A 26,787-nucleotide genomic window follows, 5' to 3' on the forward strand; every position below is an offset into this window, starting at 1 on the left:
GCCTCTAATAACATTACTGACATACGGAATATGGAACCATCCGTGTGCAATTCACTGCAGAGAGAGCCGGAGGAGCCATATCTAGGTGTGGGCTCAGGATGGTGGAGGGACAGACAGACAGGAGATGGATGGATGGATGGATGGATCAGAATATGAATAGACTGACATAAGGCTGACTGGAAGACGGACCATCACTATATATATATATATATATATACACAGTATCATGTTATTCTCTAATACATACATGGATGATTGGGGTGTGGGGAAGGAAGGAATAATATTAAAATGGAGCCCCCATACAACCAGCTGTGCGACTCATGACACATACAATCCATGGAATGACTACACAGAATCGTGTGTGTGTGTGTGTATGTACAGTATATATGTATGTGTGTATGTACAGTATATATGTATGTATGTATGTATGTGTGGGATGACATCTGGGAATATTGATCATACGGGGAATGATCAGTTCTGGGTGAATGTGTGAATAATCCGCCACCTTCCACTAAACAGAATAATAATAATGACATCAGGGGACATGCCCAGCCATACATCATGCCATAGCTCTGTCATACATGTTGCATATTGTCCTATCATGCATGTCACATACTGTCCTGGCATGCACGTTGTACAGTGTCCTGTCATACATGTCACATTCATGTGAGTACCTATGGAACCTCCACCCAGTATGATGTAAGGGGGGGATGGTGACATCCCATTCTGAGCCCCTCAGTTGTTGTGATGGTCGCAGTGACGTCACATGACGTCACCCAGTCGCGATGCCGCACCCCACCGTCTGTGACCAGCCCCTCCCGCTATAGGCGGCCCAACCCAGCAGCCCTGAGGACTTACCGTGAGTAGGGGGCGGCTGAGGATGCAGCCATGGAGAGGGGAGGCCGGGACCGTGCGGCACTACGAGGGAACAATCCGTCCTCCTCCGCTGACTGACTCTGACTGAGGCCCCCCAGAGCACAGCCGAGCCAGCGCTGGAAAGCCCCGCCCAGCTTGCTGGACTGACGGCCGCCATGGCCAATAACCAAGCGAGCTGAGCAGCGGAGAGCCAATAAGAGCAAGAGAGGGGGAGCTGGAGATGACGTCCCGGGATGCGGAGATTGCGGATGCGCGTAGAGAGAAGTTGCTGACCTCTAGCGGTCGGGATAGGGTGGTGCGGCAGAGACGGTGCAGACGCAGCATCAGCACCAGGGTGTAATAAAGAAGCTGCCAGCTGGATCACACCCGGGGCTGGGGGGAGTCATACAAAGGGCACAGCAGGGGAACCAGACACCCGAAAGATTTAATATCCAAAGTGCAGCTGTAGGACAGGAACAAGGACCCAGAATACCGGAGCAGGGACCCCTGCCTAGGACACAGGAGCAGGCAACAGAGACCCCTACTCGGGGCACAGCAGCAGGGACCCCTACCCAGGACATAGGAGCAGGCAACAGAGACCCCTACCCAGGACACAGGAGCAGGCAACAGAGACCCCTACCCAGGAGCAGGCAGCAGGGACCCCTACCCAGGAGCAGGCAGCAGGGACCCCTACACAGGACACAGGAGCCGGCAACAGAGACCCCCTACCCAGGACACAGGAGCTGGCAGCAGGGACCCCTACCCAGGAGCAGGCAACAGAGAACCCCTACCCAGGAACAGACAGCATAGACCCCGACACAGGAGCAGGCAGCAGAGACCCCCTACCCAGGACACAGGAGCAGACAGCAGGGACAATTACTCAGAGCCCAGAAGCAGGCAGCAGGGATCCCTACCCAAAGCCCAAGAGCAGGCAGCAAACTTGTACTCAGAGCACAGGGGCAGACAGCAAGGAGCCATGCCCAGAACACAGGATTAGGTGCCCATATCCAGAGCACATAAGCAGGCAGCATTGGTTTACACCCAGAGTCCGGGGTCAAGCAGCAGGACCTTGAACCTAAAAGCAGGCATTTGCACCTGGAACCCAGGAGCAGGCACTCGCACCTAGAACCCAGGAGCAGGGACTCACATATAGAACCCAGGAGCTGGGAACAGGGATTCGCATCTAAATCATAAGAGAAGGCCACACTCATATAGTGAGGAAAGGCACAGGCACTCAGAATACAGCAAGGGGCAGCAGAAGTCCACACAGGAGCAGGCCACAGTCATACACCGAACCTCATACACAGGATAGGAGTAGGCAGCAGGGATGCTTAGAATGAGTTCATACATCACAAGCAAGTCTTCTAGAACAGAAAGTTCTAGATAAGAAAGTCCCCCCACACATGACGTGTGCGGGGTACTCCCATACGTGGTCTCTCCTGTCTCCTCTCCTCCTCTGCCCTTATTTTTATTTAAATTGAAAAATGCAACAGACTGAGCTGATGATCTCTGCTCATCCCCACAAGGAAGTCAATGGAAGATTCTTTCATCCTGTTAGACATGCAGCTTTTCATCTTTTTTTTTTGTCAAAGAAAATCCTGCGTGTTGCCCAGACCTCGCTGGCATCAAATCACAGGAGTGAAAGCTGATTGTGTGACCCACGGCTTCAAGTGCATGCCAATCCAAAAGCTAAATCTTCATATGTTGCAGCACCCTTAAAGCTCAATGGTCTTCATTTATTTTATTATATTAAAAAAATTACATCATTACATTCTCATACCTAGAACTTGCTCTTTCTCAGGATGACAACTCCAGCGTAGCAGTGGCGTTGTCATCCCGTCATATGCTTGACAGTTCATCTGTCGGGGTTTTTTTGTTTCCTATATAAACCTGAAGCCATATTTTTGTTTAGTGTTGGACGTCCGTCGTGTTTTTTTTAATATTGTTGTGTCCCCCACTGAGGAGATTCGCCCTCTCTGTTTGCCGCGGTGACACATGAGGGGTAATTGAAAGTTGTCACCGGGTCAGGAGTAGAGGGGAAATCTTACAATGTGACAACTAAGACTTACCTCCCACTTCCTTTTGTGTCACCAGACAGGAAGAAAAGGAAAGTCTCTCCTGGGAAATGAAATTAGCTCATACTAATTCCACTATTGAGTGGAGATAATCCTATGACCACATCATATATAACAATAAGTCATCCAATTATGTTCATACAATCCTAATGACTGTAATATAACAAGTCTAAAACCCGTTTCACACATTTAGAAGCATCTGCCCAGCTTAGCCTCTTCCTATTCAAGCCATATAGACATTGTGTGCCCCACAGTATTCAATTCATTTCAGTATTTATGAACCATCCAGCTGCACACATTACACTTCGCTGTATCCTGTATCTATCCTATGAAATAAAATGTCAGGGGTCTAACCATCCCCTGCTCCATCGAAAACCCTCCAAATTTTGTCCTAATATGTCTGTGATGGTTTTCTCTGATCCAGGTCATGGTTTAGGTTACGGGTGGGCAACTCTGGCCCTCCTGCTGTGATGAAACGACAAAATCACATGATCCCTCTGCTTATGGGAGGCGTGGCTGCCAAAGTCTTGCAATGCCTCATGGGGCATGTAGTTTCACAACAGCTGGAGGGCCGGAGTTGCCCACCCCTGGTTTAGCTGGTAGTAGATAGTCACAATTAACTAGTCTTGTTCTGTGAGGTTGAAGACATTTTGTAGCTTCTCCAATCTACTTCTACAGATCTAATGAGTGTCAGGAAGATAACTCAGCATTAAATGTACACAGGTGGCACAGACAGAATAATCCAATCCCCCATGGGAAGGTAGAGGTTGATTGTCCATGAACAGGATCGGAGGTGTATAGGTTGCGGAGCCGCAGTGTTCTAGGTACATAATACCATTCTTGGTGTAAGGTAGTCTGCACAGCTGCTAAGCATTTGATTTGGATGGCTGAAGTTGAGAATTGTTGCTAAAATTCCAGGGTAGGGATGTTAAAATGTCAATAGATGTTGAAGACAGATATGGTTGAAGGCTCTCCCCCATGTTCAGGGATGGTTGCTCCAGCCTGACATAGATGGCCTTTTTTATGCCACTTGTAAACCAGTTGTCCTCTTTGTCTAAAATGTGCAGCTCACCGTCCTAAAAAGAATTCCCCTTTTCCTTAAAGTGACACTAAACTCAGGAGTTAAAACTTAAAAATACATTCAGGTACCTTAACTATGAACAAAAATGTAACTTATTTGTGTATCACTCGGCTGTAGATCCTCCAATCATCTCTGAATTGATGCTGACACTGTCCTTCCTTCTGGAGGGGAGCTACTTTTGTTCCCCATGGTCCCTGTGTGTTGTAAAGTAGTCACCGCTCCAAGCTCGCTCCCGGGTTGGTCTACAATCTCATGTTTAGTTTACTTATTTGTGTTGAGACTGTAGTCCATCACGGGAGTGAGCTTGGATCGGTGATTACCTTACAACACACACAGGGACCATGGGGAACAATAGTAGCTCCCCTCCAGAAGGAAGGACAGTGTCAGCATCAATTCAGAGATGATTGGAGGATCTACAGCCGAGTGATACACAAATAAGTTACATTTTTGTTCATAGTTAAGGTACCTGAATGTATTTTTAAGTTTTAACTCCTGAGTTTAGTGTCACTTTAAGGCATAGCGAAACCTTGTTGGACCTCTAGAACTTGCCCTCCTATGATGGACCATTTGCATTTTAGCCTTAAATGTACAGTTTACGTTATATTGAATATAAATGCACAAGGTTACTTTCAGTAGGATCTGCATGTTGAAACAAGCAGAAACTACAGATAGACTGTCAGCTGGGGTTGTATGCAAATCTTGACTTTCCGTGCAATCATCAGTCTTAACCCTGCCACCCTGACAAGGCCAACCTCTCTTGAGGGAAATTGAAAGTACCAGAAACACTTTCTGACTGTTTATTGTTCTCTCCAAGCTCACGCCCGTGGTGTTGCTCCCTCTTCTTGGCATAAACATAAATGCTTAGCTGAGCCAACTGTCTTTGTTTATGGATGGCCAGCCCAGAAACATGACACAAGGCTTGCACATCCTTGGATGTCCTGAGGAGGACAATTTAAGATGTAACCCCGCTATTGGAAGGATCAATAACTGGCTGCCCTAAGGACGGCAATACAAAATCTAATTCTACTATTGGAGGGCCCGTCCTTGGCTGTCCTAAGGATGGCCACCTGAGATCTATCCCCACTATTGGAAGGCCCAATCCTTGGCTGTCCTAGGGATGGCAATTCAACATCTACACCACTATTGGAAGGCCCAATCCATGGTTGTCTGAGGGATGGCAACCTGAGATCTATCCCCACTTTTGGAAGTCCCAATCCTTGGCTGTCTTAAAGAGGGCAATTCAACATATACACCACTATTGGAAGGCCCAATCCTTGGCTGTCCGAGGGATGGCAATCCGAGATCTATCCCCACTATTGGAAGGCCCAATCCTTGGCATCCTTAAGGAGGGCAATTCAACATCTACACCACTATTGGAAGGCCCAATCCTTGGCTGTCCTAGGGATGGCAACCTGAGATCTCAACCCACTATTGGAAGGTCCAATCCTTGGCTGTCCGAGGGTTGGCAACCTGAGATCTATCCCCACTATTATAGGCCCAATCCTTGGCAGTCTGAGGGATGGCAATCTGAGATCTATCCCCACTATTGGAAGGCTCAATCCTTGGCTGTCTTAAGGAGGGCAATTCAACAATTACACCACTATTGGAAGTCCCAAACCTTGGCTGTCCTAAGGATGGCAGTCCGAGATCTATCCCCAGTATTGGAAGGCCCAATCCTTGGCTGTCCTAGGGATGGCAATCCGAGATCTATCCCTACTATTGGAAGGCCCAATCCTTGGCTGTCCTAGGGACGGCAATCCGAGATCTATCCCCATTATTGGAAGGCCCAATCCTTGGCTGTCCTAAGGATAGCAATTCAAGATCTTCACCACTATTGGAAGGCCCAATCCTTGGCTGTCCTAAGGATAGCAATTCAAGATCTACACCACTATTGGAAGGCCCAATCCTTGGCTGTCCTAAGCACCGCAATTCAGAACCTAACCTCTCTACTTAAAGGCCTAATCCTTGGCTGTCCCAAGGTGGGCAATTTAAGGTCTAACCCCCTCTATTGGAAGGCCCCATGCAATTATTGGACTGCATAGGAATTCCCCAGAGGGGGTGGTATTGAGCATTTGTGACCATCATGTAGAGCAAGGGTAGGCAAACTTCATCTCTCCAACAGTGGTGAAACTACAAATCGAATCATGCATCCTCCTCTGGAAGTCATGTCTGTGGCTGTCATTATTCTTACACGGCCTAATGGGATTTGTAATCGCACCACAGCTGGAGGGCCAGAGTTTGACCACTCCTGATGCAGAGCTAAGAAATCATTGAATATATGGGAGGCACTACTTCACACTGCCCTATTCAGCAACTGATCACAGGGGTCCCGGAGGGTTTGAGCATGGGCACATTTACCACTTCCATCATCCCCAGCGAGCCATCTGTCCAGATACACAGTGTATGGCTGGCTTTAGATTTTCATGGGTCTCTCAGCAGTTGTTTATCCTGCAACAAGATAATGAAACCACAAATCTGATCAAAGAACTCCAATTTCCGTTTCCCCTTTATTCAGAAGTCGACTCTGAGCCTTTCTATATCCATTTTTTATATAACACTAAGGTCTAATAAGTCCAGATAGCTTTCATTTCATTATGCATCTTCATTTTTTTCATCTGGCCTTGTATGAGTGGGTTAAAAATAGACATTTGTGCGAGTATAGCTATGTTTTTACAAGCCCTCGGCACTGAGTCACACTGACATAGGGGTGTCATTTAATCTTTTCATGATTTCTCATTTCTTAACCCAGCATCTTGCCGGTGAGTGGGCTTGGTGGCTTACGCAGTATTATCGCCCTGGTCACGGCAGTTCTGTGAGAGAGGATGTTATTAATATCTGATGAGTGTACAAAGCTTACTGTCCTTCCAGACAGGTATCTATGTCCGCATCCTGGCAGCGCTCAGAAATACACTGCATTAGGGATATATGAAAGCTAATGTCCAGGCAAACAGCTAAATACTCAAAATACATATAGGTGACCTGTTGTACATGCCATAGGAATTGTAATTCTGTTGAGCTGTTATTGTTATCCAAACACCCCAGCCGGAGAGCTACATTGCAGTAAGCCAATACAGCCTGGTCTAAAACCAACCCCAGCCTGTCATTGGACAATGAAGGAGCAGAGCTAGACTGATTCGCTCATCCTTGTGCTCTGCCCTCCTGTAATCACGATGATAAGCAGCACCGTGCAAAGAAGCAGAGCCCTGATTGGTTTACAGTGCCGTCCCTTCCTCTTCCATTGTGACTGCTACCATACAGAATAAATTCAGATCATTTTTCTTGTTCTAATAATGTTCTGTTTTGTAATGAACACTGACCTGGATTTTGTTAGCTTTGGATAGAGTAAGGCAGGTTCATAACCCCTCAGCTTTTTTTTGGCAATCTGAGTCCTGCTGGGGAGATTTCCCTTCACTTCTTGTCTACCAAAACAGGAAGTGAGAGAAAATCCCTCCAAAAAGAGGGAAATCCCTGGTAGTTAGCAAGGCCACCAAAACATCTGTTCCTGTTCTGGTGACAACGCAAAATGTGTGATTTTCTTTCGCTTTCATTGATAACGGTCACTTTAATTTAAAGTGACACTAAAGTCTGGGGTTAAATCCTAAAAATAAATTCAAGTACCTTAAAGTGACATTAAACCCTCAGATTTTTTAACATAAAACAATACTGTAATGTGTGCCTTAGTGTAATCCTTGGTAGTTTCCCTTCTCTTTGCTGCTCTTCCCTTTTAAATCCTTATCTGTTCTCATGCTGGGCAGAACTTCTGTTTTGCAGCAGACTGCCTTGTCTCTGAAATGGATACATGGTGTCTGTGTGCAGGTTCACAACCTGAGCCAGCACTACAGGAAGAGGCACTCAGCTGCAAAGGGAAGGTCTCCCCAAGCATGAGAAGAGATACATATTTAAAAGGAAGAGCAGCAAAGAGAAGGGAAACAACCATGGATTACAGTAAGGCGCACATTGCAGTATTGGTTTATATTAAAAAAATCTGAGGGTTTAATGTCACTTTAACTATGAACAAAACTGTCCTTTATTTCTGCATCATTTAACTGTAGATCCTCAAATCATCTCTGAATTGGTGCTGACACTGTCCTTCCTTCTGGAGGGGGGTTACGTTTGTTCCCCATGGTCCTTGTGTGTGTTGTAAAGTAGTCACCGCACCGAGCTCACTCCTATGATGGACCCCAATCTCATGTTTATTTTACGAATGGTTACCATGGAGATCAGCGACACAATAGAAGGAAACAGTGATGGTAATGCATGCAAAACTACATCCAGGACCGGAATGTCTTCCGGTAATCTGGACTAATTACTTTGTACCGCTCATGCAGGGACACATTCTCCCTAATGCTGCCATGCCTTGGGGTTTGCCCAACCACTGATCTGTCAGGAGTGTAATAGGATTATCTCAAAGCACGATGCTGCATGTTACATGACAGACCATACTTTATAGAACACTGACTATCGTGTCCCCTCAGCTGCAGAATTGTCCTCTTCTATACTCCAATACTTCCATATGTCCTATACCCAATTACTCATCACCTGCACTAATGCCCTCTTCACTCCTTCCATATATCCTGTAGCAGATATTCATTGTGTCTTGTATTCGATATTCTGTACTCCCTCCATGCGTCTCATATCCAGTATTCTGTCCTCCCTCCATATGTCTTGTATTCGATATTCTGTACTCCCTCCATGCGTCTCATATCCAGTATTCTGTCCTCCCTCCATATGTCTTGTATTCGATATTCTGTACTCCCTCCATGCGTCTCATATCCAGTATTCTGTCCTCCCTCCATATGTCTTGTAGCCAATATTCAGTACTCCCTCCATGTGTCTCCTATCCAAATATTCTGCACTCCCTCCATGTGTCTCATATCCAGTATTCTGTACTCCCTCCATGTGCCTTGTATCAATTCTGCACTCCCTCCATGTGTCTTGTATCCAATATTCAGTACTCCCTCCATGTGTCTTGTATCCAATATTCTGCACTCCCTCCATGTGTCTTGTATCCAATATTCAGTACTCCCTCCATGTGTCTTGTATCCAATATTCTGCACTCCCTCCATGTGGCTTCTACTCCTTCCACGTCATGTACCTGATAGTCTACTATGCTATCTCCATATATCCTGTATAGTTTATCCATTGCCTGCAATCTTCTTCAATTGTGCTTCCATATCCCCTATACCTCATTATAATTCACCCACAACAATCACTTCTTCCACACTCCTCACTATAGTTGGGGGGCCAATCGGCCAGAAATTTATAGCAAATTCGTAAAAAAGAATGCAGGTCAATCAAGACGGTCTTAAAACTTGATGCATACTTGTACCCTTTATATTTTAGTTGGATGCTAAAAGCCACGGAGGTTTCCAGGGTGAAGAGCTCTGTGAATTGTTCAGAAATAGACCGTCAAATGTCAGTGTAGGGAATCGTGTGCTGAGGAGGATCTTGTGAGTGGAGGACAAACACCTCTGTATACGTCATCCACTTGTATATTTTCTCTCAACAGGGTTGCAGTTCGTAGCAAAGACAACAGATACACTATATTGCCAAAAGTATTGGAACGCCTCTCCAAATCATTGGATTCAGTTGTTCTGTGACATTTCCTTGCTACTAAATATTCCGCAGTCACCTGTTACTGGTATTACAACAAAGTGGAAGCATCTGGGAACAACAGCACCTCAGCCAGGAAGTGGTAGGCCACGTCACATGACAGAGCGGGGTCAGCGCATGCTGAAGCGCACAGTGCGCAGAAGTCGCCAACTGTCTGCAGAGTCAATGGCTACAGACCTCCAAACTCCATGTGGCCTTCAGATTGGCACAACAACAGTGCGTAGAGAACTTCATGGAATAGGCTTCCATGGCCGAGCAGCTGCATCCAAGCCTTACATCACCAAGTGCAATGCAAAGCGTGGGATGCCGTGGTGTAAAGCACGCCGCCACTGGACTCTAGAGAAGTGGAGACGTGTTCTCTGGAGTGACCAATCACGCTTCTCTGTCTGGCAATCCGATGGACGTGTCTGGGTTTGGCGGTTGCCAGGAGAACGGTACTTGCCTGACTGCATTGTGCCAAGTGTAAAGATCGGGGGAGGGGGGATCATGGTGTGGGTGTGTGTGGGGGGGGGTATTGTTTTTCAGCAATTGGGCTTGGCCCCTTAGTTCCAGTGAAGGGAACTCTTAAGGCATCAGCACACCAAGACATTTTGGACAATTTCATGCTCCCATCTTTGTGGGTACAGTTTGGGGACGACCCCTTCCTGTTCCAACATGACCGCGCACCAGTGCACAGAGCAAGCCCGGCCTTCTCGTCCAACATCAGTACCTGACCTCACAAATGGTCCAACATTCCCATAGACGCACTCCTAAACCTTGTGGACGCCTTCCCAGAAGAGTTGAAGCTGTTATAGTGGCAAAGGGCGGAGCCAACTCAATACTGAACCCTACGGACTAAGACTAGGGGCCATTAAAGTTCATGTGCGTGTAAAGTTCGGCTTCCCAATACTTTTGGTAATATAGTGTATGTGAGAGTGAGCTTTTTCAAAAGGGGTTGTCATTGTGCAGCACTACAGATCCTAAGGGGATGAGTCAGATAATACTTGACTTGGAGATATGTCTACCAGGGAATGGAGCCACCACATGAGTAGAGGCCAAGGTCTGTTCTGTCTAATTTGGTTCCTAAAAAAAAAAAAATCTGCCATGCTATTATAGGCGAGTAGAGGACCGTTGCTTATTAAGCTTGGTGGTATTTCTGGGCAGAAAATCTTGATTTCCACATAGGGATCAGGGAGCAATGTGCAGTAATGATGTCTTTCCTTTTGTATAAGGACTAGAAATGGGATTTTCTAGTGTTTGAGCTGCTAAGGTGGTCATATCTGATCTCTGGAGCAAAGATTGCATGGAAGTTTTATGCTCAACGTCCACCTCGCTTGTGCTGTATGGATTCAGGTTATACAAGGAGCTGTCGTATTCTTGGTCTGGAGGGGGACAAACCAGGGCTCCATGAGTATTTCTGGTCCCTAGGGTATGTGTGTGATTTTGAACTGCTCTGGTCAGTAGTTTGCCACACGTGTTTCCCCCTAATATATGCCAAATTTCAGTGTGAATGCTTTCATCTTATAGTTAATCCCCCATCAGCAGTTCAGGTCTCATGGTGCCTTTAAGGTTTTGGGGGTTGATGGGAGGTGAAGAGAGACACGGACCGACGCGGGGTTGGATTATGGAAGGAAGGGAGAGACCCCAGGGTTGCATAAAAAAAAGTTTAAGAAGGCCTGCACTAGAGGAGTGAGTCAGGTGTCACATAGGTGGAGAGCAAGCAGTTTTTGGAAAGTGCTGCATGGGAGTTGTTTTTTATTTTTAAATCTGAGTTAATATAAATCATACCTCCCACTGTCAATGAGTTTGGCTAGAAATGTACACCATGCATTTGGAGGGCAGTGTACACGTTTACTATGGTGACTGGGTTTTATGCTAGAGAACCTTTCAGTATTATGTACCTGCTTTCTTCATCTTTCATTTCTTCCAAATATCTAAGTGGGGACGAATGAGGCAAGAGAATGGAAATGCCTTTAGACTTGCTAGCATGTTCCTTGTTAGCACACCCAAATGGCCCCTGGCTGCTCTCCTACGTCTCCCAGTCTGAACTCTGCTGTACAGGGGACTGCAGAAGACTGATATCAGGTCAAAGTCGGGTACACTGCTCGCATTTAAAAACACATTTAGGCCTTGTTCACACCAAGCACGTTCCAGGAGCAGAGCAGATACAGACCGGAGCAAAACTGCGTCCAATGTATTCCAATGGTATTTTTAGCCCCCAGTTCACATCGCAGCGTTCCGTTCCAGAGCAGGTAAAAAAAAACCTGCAGCAGGCCCTATTTTACCTGCTCGCAAACGCCCTGGACTGCACTGAAAGCCCATTTAAAAAAACGCATCACAACCCACTGCACTGCATGTGCAGAAACTCATGCAGATCTGCTCTGCATTTGGTGTGAACAAGGCCTTAATGATGGAACAATGAGTTCAGAGCTTTATCAATGTGTGTCTTTTATACCTGACAGGAGTTCATCTTCGGAAATTGATGCAGAACTAGTAATCATCAAGACACATACACCAATCCAAAACATGGCCAGCTCCTATTTCTAACCATTTAATACGGCTCACACTGTCAAAAGGACCTAAAATAAAAAATCCACTACATTACAGTAGGGAATGCCCTTTTTCTGCAGTTTATCATTCCTTTGGACAACAGGGTGTTATTAGTCAGCTCATTATACTGTTCTAAAATCCCCTTCCGAAGCGATCCTTTCGCTGTCACAATGCGATAAAACGCACAGGCATAGCCGGAATTCTGGAGAGGAGACGCCAACAGATTTGCATGCGACACGGTAATCTTATATTGCAGCTACAAGCCGCTAAACAGGGATTACACTTCCCCCTGGTGTACAGGGACTGTTTAATTGCTTCTTAGAGTTGGGATTTTGTATTTGTACCGCCTTGTAATAAAATAAGGCAAAAATCTCACACGGGCTTATCTATTTGTTTCCTTGTCTGAATTATGGTCAAAGCTAAACTAATCACGGGTATAAAAATTAAAACAAACAAAAATAAAAGAACAGTTGGGCTTTTCACACATTTAATCATCCTTCCTAAAAACAAAGGAGGGAAGATATGTTCACAATTGGTGACTTCGGAGGCATTGCCTATTTTCATTGGAATTTAATTTTCCATATCATTTTCATATATTGCCAATTGACATCTAATATACAGGCTGATAACCACGAGAGGGAGCACCTGTGTCTACCAGAGTAATTGGCATCCAAAATCATTACCAGGTAAAGATGTAGCAGACTGTATAGAAGCTTACAGGATGTCTAAAGCTAAAAACAAACATGTTATTATTGCAGGTAGATGTGGTGCTGGTGTTTTATTTTTTCCAATCTTTATTTTCCCCTGGTATTCCTGCAAATAACATTGTTTTTCCTGCCTTTATCTCACAGGAAGTGAGACATGGCCTTGCTGACAACAGGCATTTTCTGTACTTGATGAAACTGTTATTTGCCTAAAAGAAAAGCAGCTACTCCATCTAAGGACTGGTAACCAGAAACATATTACAGTTTTGTGTTTCGATACACTCATTTTAGCATATTTTTTGTTTAGGTCCAATTGAAAAGGAAAGGATTCAATGTATTTGGAGTGTCCATGTCTTAAAGGAGAACTGTGGGGTGACTTGTTTTTGGCATAGTTCTCTTTTGGGACATTTCCTACATCTTCCCTTGACCCAAAACTCAGCATATAGAGGGCTATTGCGTGCTATATGCCAACATCGCCGCAACCGGGATGGATCCTGACAATGGTATCGAGATCCACCCAGCTGGCTGATTGAAAGCTGGCTCAGACTCTCTAGAGACAGAGCCAGCTGTGGCCGCCCCCTCCCCTGTCTGTCCCTCCAGTTAGTGCTGGAGGATCAGAGAGGGGAGGGCGGAATCATTGCAGACAGTGGTGGCTGACAGTCACCTCTCTCTGCAGGGAGATGATCGGGAAGTGAGCGCATCAGCAATATGTTTTCGCTCACTTCCTGATCAATAGAGTGAGCAGGATGATGATGCATAAATGATGCAGTGCTTCATTTAACCCTTAAGACTGTGGCCATCTTGTGGAGAAATAAAGAAGTGCAGGAAACGGCTCCGCAGTGAAAGCTGTTTTTCTTTTTTTAGTTGTGCAATCGCTAGGGATATTTTGGTGTAAAAAAAAAAAAATGCTAGTAGTTAGGCTTTAAGATAATACCTGGGATTCCTGCCATGAAGGTCCATTTTAAGATACTTCCTGTTATGCGATGATATCCCTCTGTCCCTGTCTCTCAACTGTGTTCTTGCATTGTAACCCTGTCACATGCAACCCTGGCGGAGAATACAAGCCACCATAGCAACACGCATTGCACAACCATGGTCCACTGTTGCCACCATCAAGAAGCTGATCCAAGGATGTGCAGCCATCAGGCATGCAGACAGAAGTGGCTGAAATAGTCCTTCAGCAGAAATGAGGTACAACAAAGATAAAAAAGAAAGACGTAGAAAAAAAAAAACCATGGAAATTGTTGTTATTAGCAAACCCAATGTATTGCAGTTATGGTTTATAATAGGCTTACCTTGATGGTCTGAATGGAAATGGTTGTAATTCTGATCAGAAACTAAATGAAAATCGAACACAAACACATGTGAGAGGCATCCTTGAAACAAAATTTTCACAAATACAGCAAAAAATTAAGAGGGGGAAAAATTGCTGCAATTTGCTGAATCGGGCATAAAGCGGGTGTAATCGACCGTTTCAGGGTTGTGGAAGCAGACATTCATATTCAGTAACGCTGTCCATCCATAGGATTAATTAATGGACGTTTCCAGCTAAATTGGACACAATTTGATTTGTTGGTGGCACAACCCAACTCGACAAGAGTCAATTTTTCAATCAAAGGAGCCAGGTGGAAAATTGTCAGATGAACAGTGACTGCAGCAAATCAGATGCAGCCATTGTTGGGGTATTCTGACAGCTGCAGTCAGTGGATGTCAGCATACAATAGTTGGCAGGGGAAATTTCCCTCACCCATGCCAAGACGTGATGATGTCAATGGTCCTTAGACCCACCAGAGCCCAGAGAAGGAGTAGCTGTGGGGACTGGTCTAGCAACCCGGAGAGAGCAGGCAGAACCAAGTAAACCTGCTTTGTTTCCCCCAGGACAAAACAGGCACTTAACCCTTTCAGTGCAAGGGGTAGCCCCACTGCAAGAGTACATTTTGATTTTTTGTGAAGTTCTTGTTTAACATTTCTGATGTCATCACAGGCACACCAACATTCAACATTTACTTCCGTGGCCAAGTGCATCTTCCAGCCATGGGGGTAGCAATCCAGGAATAACACACACAAACACAGCAGTGTTGTCACCATTTATTGTATTTCCAGAGTCCAGAGCCTATCAGGGAGGAGAAATCTGCCATGAAACTGAAAATAAAAAGGAGAGGGGGGGCACACTTCTATACCTTTTTACAGGCTTTAGGATAAAACTTTCCTGCCGTTCCACATAAAGGTAGTCCAGGAATTCAAGTATGCTGTGGAGGGCAGTAATACAAAAGGATTTCATAAAAAAATAAAGCAGAGAGAAAAAACAAAAAAAGAAAAAAAGTACGAGGACAGCTTGCCCTGGCCAGACTCCCTGGCACCAGTCACTTTGGTAAGGCTAGACATGGGTGCATACAGGAGATCTCCTCTCCCCAGTGCGGGATGAGGTAAAGCAAGGGCAATGGAGGGTGCAACCTGTCCGACGGGTCACACGCTATATCTAAACATGTCTTCCATTATAAAATGGCTCCCATGGCAGATCTTAGAAAGCTTTTTAAAAAACAAAGAGCATTACCTTGCGTGTGAATGAAAAGAAAAACGTTTGCTTCTTGCTAAAATATTAGACTCACCAGCTTCCTATAAACTCTTGACATCGGTGAGACCCCTTCGCCCCCGCCCTGAGATCCCAGCTCCGCCCCCTGTCACGGCTGAATATTTCTTGTCTGCTTTGACCTGACTAAGGATATATATTCAAATCTGCCAAAATCCACTCAGATTGTAGTGATCGCCACTCGAGAAAGATTTAAGGAAAACCGCTTAGGGTGGACTTGTCCTTTAAACCAAAAATTCTATCTCTAATGTACATTATGTGTACATTATATAATGTACATATGTTATATATAACATCAATATATAACATACATTAAATCAGAATATTTAGATTACTAAGCGTAATACAAAAATTTGGCCCTGGCAATCGAATTTCACTTGAGTCCGTGAATCTTACCAACCTGGTTAACACACAAGAGTGGCAGGAACCTTGTTTCAATGCATTTCGATCAATCTCTAAATCCTTTATTTAGAACACGGATATCCAGGCGGGGAGAAGAGGGGAGGGAAAAAGGAAAAAACAAAAAACAGTAGCAGCAGAAGTAAAAAATAATAATTAAAAAAAAAACAAGACCCTCCGGTAGTCAGTACACTGATGCAGCTGGCTTGTCATAGAACCTTGATTGCCTCTATTAACTGTTTCATGTTTTGATGCATTTTGATGCAAAGGCGGTCTCTGCTTTCCATCTGGTAATGCTGGCCCTTATTAAGAAAATATAATCCCCTTGTTTTAAAGGTTTTTTTTCTTTTTTTTTTGTAACTATCCATCAGGTGAGCACGTCAATGCTTGCAATATTATTTAAATATATGTACAAGGTTCCAAGCCCCTGTGGCCATCCTCCAGTAATGCAAATATCTGAATGATGCGCCATTGTGTCACTGGTCAGTGTTATGCTTCTCCCGCATCCACGCGTGGATCCGCTCCTTCAGTTCTGGCACTGAGGAAACAAAACGGAAACGTGACCCATTATCAGGAGGAGAAATACACAAAAGGTGGACACAGATGGATGGTAGCACAGCTTAACTTTAATGCTGAACTCTAATCTGACTTTAACAACAGCAGAGACATGACAAGACCTTTACCTATGTAGTGTAACTCACCGAGAGTCCCTGCCTGAAAACGGTGCTGGTGTTAAGTGACACAGGAGTTATATCTTAAAAAACCATTTCAGTACCCTATTAGGCCCCGTTCACACCTTTCCGTTTTGTCGGGCGTTCAACGCTCTATGAACGCTCTACAAAACGTACAACCATGAAAATCCCATTGTTTTCTATGGGTATGGTTCACACCTTTCCGTATTTCCGCCCGTCTGAACGCCCTACAAAACGGCTGACGCCCAAACAAGTACATGTACTTCTTTGGGCCGTTTTGGAGGGCGTTTTCCATTGGGATACAGCCAAGTAGCCTTCGGAATCGCGCGACGGTCGCGCGTTTTTTTTACCGCGAATCGCGGTAAAAAAAACGCGTGACGGTCGCGCGACAGACGTGCATGCGTAATACGCCTAGGTGTGAACCCAGCCTTAACAAAAATGTATCTTATTTGTGTATCACTCGGCTGTAGATCCTCAAATCATCTCTGAATTGGTGCCGACACTGTCCTCCCTTCTGGAGGGGGCCAATAAAAGGCATTTTTAAGTTCTAACGCCTGAGTTTAAAAGGAGAACTATGAGGCGAGTGCTTTTCACTCACCTCATAGTTCTAGCCGACCTGTGACAATGAGACTGTCACAGGTCGGCTCAGTAGATCGGGAAGTGAGCGAACACATACCAGCGTTCGCTCACCTCTCGATCCTGTCACGGCTCTCTGCTGGATTCCCCCCGCTCCGATAGCGCTGAATGGCGGAACGGACGGGGCGGGTACAGCTGGCTCTGCCTCTAGATAGGCAGAGCCAGCTGTCAGTCATGCAGCTGGGCGGATCCCGGCATAATTGTCGGGATTCGCTTCAGCGTCTCAGTATACCGCGAGCAGCAGCTTGCGGTACAGTGAGCCTAGGGTGACGGGAGGACGCTAGTTTGTGTCCTCCCGTTACCCGGAGAACTATGGGGAAAAGCCTTAACCCCATAGTTCTCCTTTAATGTCACTGAGTCTCAGGGGTATATTGACTGAATGACTTGCCCGTGGCTGCCTCCTCATTGCCTCCCTTATGCATGCCCTCTCCTCCACAATTCATACAGGGTTATGCAAACTTTGGCCCTCCAGCTGAAGGGGAATTACAAGCCCTTAAAAAGGAGAACTATGAGGTGAGTGATTTTTCACACAGCCTCATAGTTCGAGCCGATGTGTGACAATGAAAGCTTAATAGATCGGGACGTGAGCGAACACATACCGTTGCTTGCTCACTTCTCGATCCTGTCCCTGCTTAGAGCCGGGACTGTCACTCACGATCCTCCAGCGCTGACTGGAGGAACGAACGGGGGAGGGGGCAGGTACAGCTGGCTCTGCCTCTAGATAGGCAGAGCCAGCTGTCAATCACGCAGCTGTGTGGATCTTTTTGGGTCACGGGAGGGCGCTAGTTTATGTCCTCCCGTGACCCTGAGGAAAACTATGGGGGAAAACACTTACCCCATAGTTCTTCTTTAGGGCATTGCAAGACAAGACAGCCACATGCATGACTTCCTGAGGCAGATGAATGATGGGATCTGTAGTACCACCACAGCTGAAGGGACAAAGTTTGACTACCCTTGCCTTGCAGGAAGTACAGCTTGGCTGCCGGGAAATGTAGTCCCTGCAGGACAGAAAAGTCACATGGCTGTCCACTTGGGAGGCAGGATGGCTTTCTCCTTTAGTACAGGAAAGGTGGTTGGTACAGTTCATGTGATCGCTAACAGAAACAAAAAGGCACTGAACTCAATGGCCTTTAAAATTTTTTACTGTAGATTGTCTTGACTAAGCGGAAAGTACATAGTGCTGCAAGTGTTTGTGTGAATGCAGATCAAATAGAAGTCTGTCACGCTGCATGGAAACCTAATCTATAAGCCAATCGTTACCTGGGGCATATTTTTCACAATCAAAAAAGCTCAACTGTTGGTTACTAAAGTTCTTGTTAAAAGTTAATAATTGCAGCGATATTCATATGGATGCCACACCAATTTGCAGGCGGTTATGTGTCCTGTACCTGGTTCAAGCATATTCTCAGTTAGGGTTTGTCTGCTAAAGGGGTCTGTTGAGGAGTTTAGGAGATGTCGCAGAATAATCGATCTGTCCATGACGTTTCCAGATGGCAGTCTCACCGGCTCCAACATTAAGGTATCCATCAGTGGATCTGAAAGAGGAACAAAGTCAACACCAAGGCACACGGAAGCAAACAAACAAATAAATAATGAATGGAATGTAGAACAATTTAGAGAGCCCTAAAATGTATAGTTAGTAACTGCTTTTTTTTGCATTCCATGCGCAGAGCAAACAAAAGCAGAATTTATTAGAAATGAAAAAACATGTATTAACGTGGCTAAAACATGGATCTAGTTAATGGTGCACTCGATACAGCGCATTATTAATGTACAGGTCATACACAGAGGGAGGAAGAGGTTAATGTGCAGGTCACATGCAATGAGGATAGACATGGGATTGGGGGGGGTCTGTGCAGGATAAGGGAGGTGAAGGAGTTAATACACAGGTCACACAAAGACAGCATGGAGAGGAGGGGGTAAATAAAAACGTGAAAAAAAAAAAAAGATCCCTTGCTATGCTAACTGATCCCTTCATTTATCTATTAATCATCTTCATTGAATAAAAACTACTTATGTACTGTACAGAGTCGATCCGAGTGGCTCTGTACCTTGTGATAACCAATAACAATGATTCCAAATCTAAAAAGTACTACTGGTTACACTGGAGAGTCCTCCCCTTCCTTTCACAATGAAGGAACGGGAGGGCTCTCCAATGTAAAGAGAAGTACTGTTTACATTTGGGATTCCTGTGCCACTCAGATTGGCTCTGTACACTGTGTCTGATCTGTGTCACTTGATGATGGCTCGGATCAGAGCCAGCTCGGGTGATGTATATAAATGGCAGTAAGGAGTAAGGCAATAACCTGCAGGGAGAAACAGACTTTGGGAGCTGTGTCTTTTTCTTATGTCCGTGTTTGGGCACTGGCAATATACAACCTGCAAGAGCACATTCTGGTACCTGTGGGCTGGACATCCCACAGGTAAATGACTTAATCTCACACTACATAACAATGGACACAGAGAGGATGTGTATCACAAATCCATATTCTGGTGACAGAACCCAAAAATGACACTAAGGTGGAGAGCAGAATGCTGTACCATACCTCGGAACTCGTCCGGTGCATCGCTATAATCAATCTCCGCTCGAGCGTTTCGCGCTACGATCTCCTCCACCTTCTCAGCAAGTAGCTTGAATTTCTCAATGGCAATGGTGGACTTTATCCCAGCTTTCCTCATCTTGGAAATTACCTCCTCAAACAGATCTTTGCTGTATGATCTCTGTAGGAGAAGAAATTAAGTTCCATGAGCAGCATTCTAAGAGTCTCTACATAGTTGTCACCAAAATTATTCCCCATTGAAAGATTTACCATCTATTCTTATTCTGGTGGCAAGTAAAGTTATGGATTTCCCCTCACTTTCTGTCTGTCAGAACAAATAAAAGGCAAAATCCCTAGAGGTGACACAGACAATAATCAGTCAGTGTTGTCACTACCACATCCAAAAAGAAGTCCTTTGAGCTGGACTCCGGGATAATCAAAAGGCATGTCTATTCTTATTTCAATCTTGTAATCAGTAATCCAATGTGCCTCTGTGCAGGAGCTTACTGTAATGAAGACCAGTCACTGCTGCCCTCCCTTCTTCTGCAGGGTGATTGGTCTTATATACACCCCCTCCAGTAGTTTTCTGCAGGCAGCCTGTAGTGTGTGGAGCTGCTGTGTCCTTCCCACAGCTCTGCGGTTTGCACAGGCATAGGGATGATACAACTGAAAATGTTACCATGTGCTATATGGGTTTATAAAAGGCATTTAGTGTACACAATCTGGATTTATAGTGTTTGCAGCTTTTTAGTAATATATTCAATTGAAGGTTTTTGTGCCCAGAATTCAGCTTCAACGAATACCTAAGCTGCAGAAGTGGAAAGAAAATATAATTCAGATATCAATATATTCTGCAGGAAATGTCAGGCATAGGGCCATCAGTCGGACAATCTTGGATAAACCTGGTGCAGCAGGGATTCTAGTTGCCAAACTAGGTAACATTTCAGTGTGGAAAACGTGGTAAAGGGAGCAAACAAACCTGGTCATCAGCTATAGCCTTTGCAAACCGCGCGCAGTCTAAATGCAGATAGATATCCGTGAGCTGGTCCAGGAGCTTCTTTGGTTCAAACCCGTATTTCTCTGGATTCTCCACCTTCAAGTCCCGACATTTGGGCCCACACAGCTGCTGTAGGTTAAAGTTCAGCATAGCAGCTAACCGAGGTCCAAGCTCCTGCACAGGAGAAAAGCAGATAAGAACTGGGCATGGGATTTCAGATGACCACATGCTTTAATGTTAGGTGCTCAGCACTCACGGGTCTCAGGAACGGCTTCTGCACTTGCTTGGTGAGAATGTGGAACATGTCTACCGTTTCTGTGGCTAAAGCAAGATAGGAGCGAGAGACTCTCTCATCTTGGGCCAGCTGAGACTGGCGTACTTGCTGCTGTTCCTGCAAAGCAAGATAAAACACAGTCTATTATAACAATAGTGCTGAGAGCAAACACTCAGGCAAGCCATTTGGGGATTTCTAAAAGAAACTCAGCTCAAAAAAGCAGAAATGGATTCTGGGTACAAGCTATTTCTACAAGAAAGGTCCAAAATACCACATGGCCATTGCTAAACCACACACCGACATAAAAACAGGGCCATTTTGACCTCCTGGCCTTATTGGTGAGGGCCTGTTGGCTCGTGCTACAGGTAGGGAGCCTTTAGGCAATATTCCAAGTGAAATGGATGCCTAAAAGAAGAAAAAAAAGGGACTTCTGGGTAAGTACCACATTAAGGATTTCTGAAAGTTTATTTCAACTTTTTTATTTTTTCATTTTTGGAGTAGAAAATTATTAAAACCCCTGTCAGGTTTTTCCAGTCATCTATGTCCCATTGGAAATATTTCTCTTGACTTCCTGCCCTGCAGACACAAGAAGTGAGGGGAAGTTCGTCTTAGGTGTCATTAGAAAAAAAGTGTCCCTTTTGCAAGACATCTCCTTTGTTCCTGTTCTGGTATTGGTAGAACTTTCCCTTTTCTTGTAGTACCCGTGACAATTGAGAAGGATGCATCTCCTAAGCAGGAGGACATGTGTTCCAACCTATCACCACTCTGTGCAAAACAAAAAGGTTTGAGCTTTTAATACAGTAAGCAAAAGTGACAGCAGTTCCAAAAGACAGTCACATGTGTTGCTCCACGATACCTGAATTCCAGCTGTTACTTATTCAAGTGCATGTTGAACAACAAACGTTAACGTGCAACCACCTGCTGCAAGACGAAGTTCCGTTACCTGATTGCCCTTCTCACGCATTGATGCCAATACTCATTGAGGGGAATTTATCAATAATGGAGCAGCTGTGAATGGCAACCAATCAGCTTCTTTCATTTTCAAAGCTCAGCTGAACAAACTGAAGAGAGAAGCCGATTGGTTGCCATGGGCAACTGCTCCAGTTTTGATTAATTCCCCTCAATGTACTTTATCATGCGTTTCGGTGCAACACACAAATTAAGGCACATGGCACAGCATGGTACGCAGGGTTTGCCATTACCAATGAATGGCACTGCAGCATATCTACAGAATGACACAAATTATGGTATGCTGCAAAAACGCATCTTCACGCACACTGCCACAGAGCAATACATTTGGATACATTTTCCCCACTGTATTTTAGCAATAATACACTATAAAATTAGTTCACTACTAGAAGCTCTAACCCGAGCCAGCTGTTCCCAGAGCTCCTTGTTCCTCATCTCCTCCTGCACCTCGTGGATGCGTTTTAGGGACTCCAGGCTCTCGTCCAGCAGGAACGTGGTGTCATTTATCAGCATGTTTATGTAACGCACAAACTGTTTCCCCGAGCTGTAAAACAAAAGGCCTCCGATATCAGATAGGGAAGGCTAAAGAAAACACAAGATCTTAACAATACATTGCTTTTCCTGCCCCTATAACTTGAGCAGAGATCAGCTGAACACAGGGAGAGTCACAGCTTTTCCACTTCCCATCGACATGACTGATTGTCCTAGTTTAGGTCACGGGGCTACATTAGGGCAGCCCGGCCGAAAAAGAGCATGCTTAAACGTTTTCCTGGGAAATTGCAAATTGTTTCCAAGCCAATTGGGAGATTTAATCAGTTTCTAGAAGAGCCTTCAAGGATAATTTTGCTTCAGGTGCTCAAGGCACCTCAACTTCTAATGCATTTTGCAGAGCCACCACCTCTACCGCACAGTAGCTTTTGGTTGCCAACAAATCCACACAAGCCAACCATAATAAAATTAGCAGTATGGAGATCACCACTTTTAATAGGCAAAATCAGGTTTTAGCGTCTGACCTAAAACAAAACGCCCGCATTTGTCTATTCTCTGTGACCCAAAGGTCTTCTGACCCTTTACTCCACCCCATCTCCCAAGTTGTCAACTTCCTAACCCTACCCAATATGTAACATATAAGCCCACCAGTGCTGTGTAGAAGCCTTTTTTCTGCTGTCTGCACCTTTGTCTGCTGAACTTTGGGCCTAGCTGAAGAAAAAGCATGGACAGCAGTAGCATTCAGCTATGTTTCTTTCAGGAGAAGTAGTTTTTAAAGATGTATTCTCCAGCTACCTACAGCTCATGACCACAGGTGAGGATGGGAGGATGGGGATAGAAACTCAATGATAACACCTCTCAGTCTTGTCTGGAGCCGGTGTATATAGGATATTTATGACTTTAATTTCAAGGGTTATTTATACTTGGCTCTAGGTCACTCACTTGAATTCCTCCATAAAAGTGCCATGGTGACCTGGGTTCTGCCAAAGGCTCTTGAAAATGGTGCTGATGTGGTAGCGGATGGTGAACTTGTCGTAGAATTCACTGGTGGCACCCGTGTGCTCGACATCTGCCAAAATACAAACAAGCGCATTCATTGAGAAGATCAAGCGGATCATAAGTGTCAGTACTGGGCAATTCATGTACATGAGCCAGATCTCCCCGAGAGCCACTGATAAGCTGCAGGGCCAGAGAAGACCAGAGAACATGAGACCATGCTTGATTCAACACAGCGGAACTAATGGCAAGAATCAGCCTTGCAGAAGACATAGAAGAGTCGTCGTATTATTATTACAAGGTCATGGCACACGCACACAGAAAGCACATTACCGCCTGCTGGCTATTAGCGAATAAGCTCAGGGCCCTTTTCATTTGTGTTGAGTTTATTAAAAGAGAAACAGTTCTATCCACTGAGATAAATATATAATGCAAAATGGATGCAGAATGTTATCACCATCAAACACAAGGGGGCCTGCGCATACCTGCTGCTTTCTCCCGGGAGCCCCAGAAACTGGGCACATTCTGCACATTGTCTCTGACTTGGGCTTCAAGCCAAAGCCCTGCCTCTCCTCCGAATCCTATAGGTGACAGTCTACTGGCTGCCACAATGCATTGTGAAAACACAGGGGGGAGAGACAGCACTTTAACGAAGAGCGCAAAATAGGCTATTTGTTTGGTAAAAGATAGGACATCCCTGTGTGAAAAAGGTCATCTTGGCAGTGAGGCGCCTCAGAAGCCCTGGTTAGTATGGCTGTATTTTCTGGGCGCACTTCAAGAATTTTTTTTTTAGGGTACTTTTAAAAATACACATACATAATATATAATGCACAATAAAAATAAAAACCTGGCATTAAAGCCCAACTCAAGCCAAAATGTTTCATTACAGAGAGGAAGCACTAGAACCACTACGATCTGTGTAGCTGTTGCACAGAATCCCCTCACTTGCCATTCTGTTGAACACACAGAAAAGAAAGGAAACAGCAACTTAAACCTGATGTAGGTTCTAACCCTTTCCCTTTATTTAAAAAAACAAAACAAAAAAAAAACAAAAAAAAAGTCGGGAATTAAGCTAATCCACACGCTGAGGTCAGTCCACTAAGCCACATTGGCAAAGATGAGGTCCACTTGAATGCCCACTTTATATCTGTCTGAAGCGTTATCCTATGCATGGCAACACGAGATATTTCATGCATCAATGTGACATATTTTTCCCTACAACACAGGTATGTGCATTACGGTGAACCCACTATGTGTTATGGCAACATACAACAAGATGACAATGTTACCACAATGCATAGATGTGATGTCACCCTAAAACTTTAACAAACTAGGCCAGTTCATTAGCAAACTGACAGAGGTCGGTTGGAGGAAGTCACAAGGATCTCTGGAGCAAACTCTTTCCTTACCAGTGTAGAACTTCATCAGCGAGGGCACAAGGAGTTTGACTGACAACGGGTGGCCTTCAATAGATTCAAAGAACTTCTGGGTCCGGTGCTGTATGGCGGGGTTAGTGACGAACATAACCTCCACCAGCTTGGCCACAAGGTAAGGGTTTCTGATATAGTTCTGGTTGCATAGCAGCACCACCAGGAACGTTGCAATATCCTGTGTGCAGGATTCATAGAGGACCTGAGGAGCGTATCTGGGAGGAGAAAGCAAAACCCTCATTAACAGCGAAACAGCACCAGTGCATTATTCAATTACACATAACATATAATTTTATGAAGGCAACATGTTACTTCTGAAAATAAAACAGGGGGGGGGGTCTATGGGGAGAGTGTGTGTGTGTGTAAAAATAGACAAAGGAGAATTATGAGGCGAGTGATTTTCACTCAGCCTCATAATCTGGGCCGACCTGTGACAATTAAACTGTCACAGGTCGGCTCAATAGATCGGGAAGTGAGGGAACACATACCGTCACTCGCTCACTTCTCGATCTATCCCTGCAGAGAGCGTGACTGTCACTCACAGCTCCCTGCAGGGAAACCCCCCTCCCCTCTCCGATCCTCCAGCGCTGACTGGCGGAATGGACAGGGGAGGGGGGTGGGCACAGCTGGCTCTGACTCTGGATAAGCAGAGCCAGCTGTCAATCCCGAAACTGGGTGGATCCAGACACAGTATTGTCGGGATCCGTCCCGGCTGCGGTGTCACAGTATACCGCGGTATACTGAGCTTTGGGTGACGGGAGGACGCTAGTTTGTGTTCTCCCGTGACCCTTAGGAGAACTATGGGGAAAAGCCCTGACCCCATAGTTCTCCTTTAAATGTACATCTGTACCCGTCAGGATTACTTTAATAATGGTTATAAATGAAGCTGCTTGTTGGTTTACAACTTTAAAAGAGAACTACAGCCAAACCTTTTATTTTTGGCTATTGTTCTCTTTTGGGTCACAGGAGAACATTTACTGATGCTAAGGCTATTGCCCGCTATATGCTGACAACGCAGAGCCGCACTGCGGCCGGGATGGATCCCGACAATATTGTCGAGTGCCTTCCCCCTCCCCTGTCTGTCCCTCCAATAAGCACTGGAAGAACGGGGGGAATCCCTGCGGCGAGTGGTACCTGGCAGTCACAGCTCTCTGCAGGGAGCAGCCATGAGCTGAGTGATCAGCAGTTGTGATCGCTCAGTTCTCGATCTATAGAGCCAGAGTGTGACAGCTGCAGTGTCACACAGCAGCTCAAACTATCGGGAAGACTTTTTTACTCTCTCAATAGCTCTCCTTTAAAAAAACAAGGACAATGCCATTGCAGATGCTTTGACATAACCACAGAGCGCACAAAATAAAGGCCATGTACTTACTGCACAATAAAAAACAAAAATTCGGCTACGTCTTCTACATAGAACTCGGGCAGTGCAGCAAACATCTTGGGAATGTCTGGGTTTAAAGGCAGCGTTATACTGTAACCGGAAGAGAAAAGCACAAAGTTAGAAATCAAGAACTACAATTTCAGATATACCAACACACAGGTTTTCTCTATTACCAGCCAATAGACAAACGCATCCTCCTAAATGATGGGAGAAATGAATGGCTCCATGCAACAACAGATGGAAGCTCACCTTGGATATGCGGGATCCATCATATGCAAGAGGAGTTGGATGACCATTCCATAAAAGCTGAGGCATCTTCTTAAGAAGTTTTCATCTAGCAGGCCAGCATCAGCACAGGCCTTACATCGTACTAGTTTCTGCAAAAAAACGTATTTAACCTTTACTTTTTATTTCTGCTTCAATCATCGTTTTTAGAGGTTTTAAATTGCACATAGCAGACCAGGAGGGCAGGTTGTACATAGTCTGGGATTTACAGTTTTATTATGCTCTATGTTTTCATAAAACACAAATGGGGGA

At 45.1% G+C, this 26,787-nt stretch overlaps 2 protein-coding genes across 5 annotated transcripts in view; both read right to left on the reverse strand.

Moving 5' to 3' along the window:
* Positions 1 to 987, reverse strand: part of KIF1B (kinesin family member 1B) — a 132,936-nt gene extending 131,949 nt beyond the window's left edge. For both annotated transcript variants that reach the window (XM_018552497.1, XM_018552506.1), the window contains exon 1: positions 859 to 987. The gene's annotated coding sequence lies outside the window, so the exon portion shown is untranslated. The remainder of the gene's footprint in view (positions 1 to 858) is intronic.
* Positions 988 to 16,202: 15,215 nt separating this feature from the next.
* Positions 16,203 to 26,787, reverse strand: part of UBE4B (ubiquitination factor E4B) — a 53,170-nt gene continuing 42,585 nt past the window's right edge. For all 3 annotated transcript variants that reach the window (XM_018552630.1, XM_018552622.1, XM_018552614.1), the window contains 10 exons: positions 26,500 to 26,627; positions 26,242 to 26,340; positions 24,849 to 25,084; positions 23,386 to 23,512; positions 22,354 to 22,498; positions 20,968 to 21,102; positions 20,694 to 20,885; positions 19,721 to 19,895; positions 18,563 to 18,709; positions 16,203 to 16,384 (listed from right to left, as the gene is read on the reverse strand). In XM_018552630.1, the coding sequence (XP_018408132.1) occupies positions 16,323 to 16,384; positions 18,563 to 18,709; positions 19,721 to 19,895; positions 20,694 to 20,885; positions 20,968 to 21,102; positions 22,354 to 22,498; positions 23,386 to 23,512; positions 24,849 to 25,084; positions 26,242 to 26,340; positions 26,500 to 26,627 (1,446 nt within the window). In that variant the 3' untranslated portion in view covers positions 16,203 to 16,322. The remainder of the gene's footprint in view (positions 16,385 to 18,562; positions 18,710 to 19,720; positions 19,896 to 20,693; positions 20,886 to 20,967; positions 21,103 to 22,353; positions 22,499 to 23,385; positions 23,513 to 24,848; positions 25,085 to 26,241; positions 26,341 to 26,499; positions 26,628 to 26,787) is intronic.

This window comes from Nanorana parkeri, unplaced genomic scaffold (assembly GCF_000935625.1).
Source record: "Nanorana parkeri isolate BGI_ZX_2015 unplaced genomic scaffold, ASM93562v1 scaffold5, whole genome shotgun sequence".
In the NCBI taxonomy this organism is placed as follows: Eukaryota; Metazoa; Chordata; class Amphibia; order Anura; family Dicroglossidae; genus Nanorana; species Nanorana parkeri.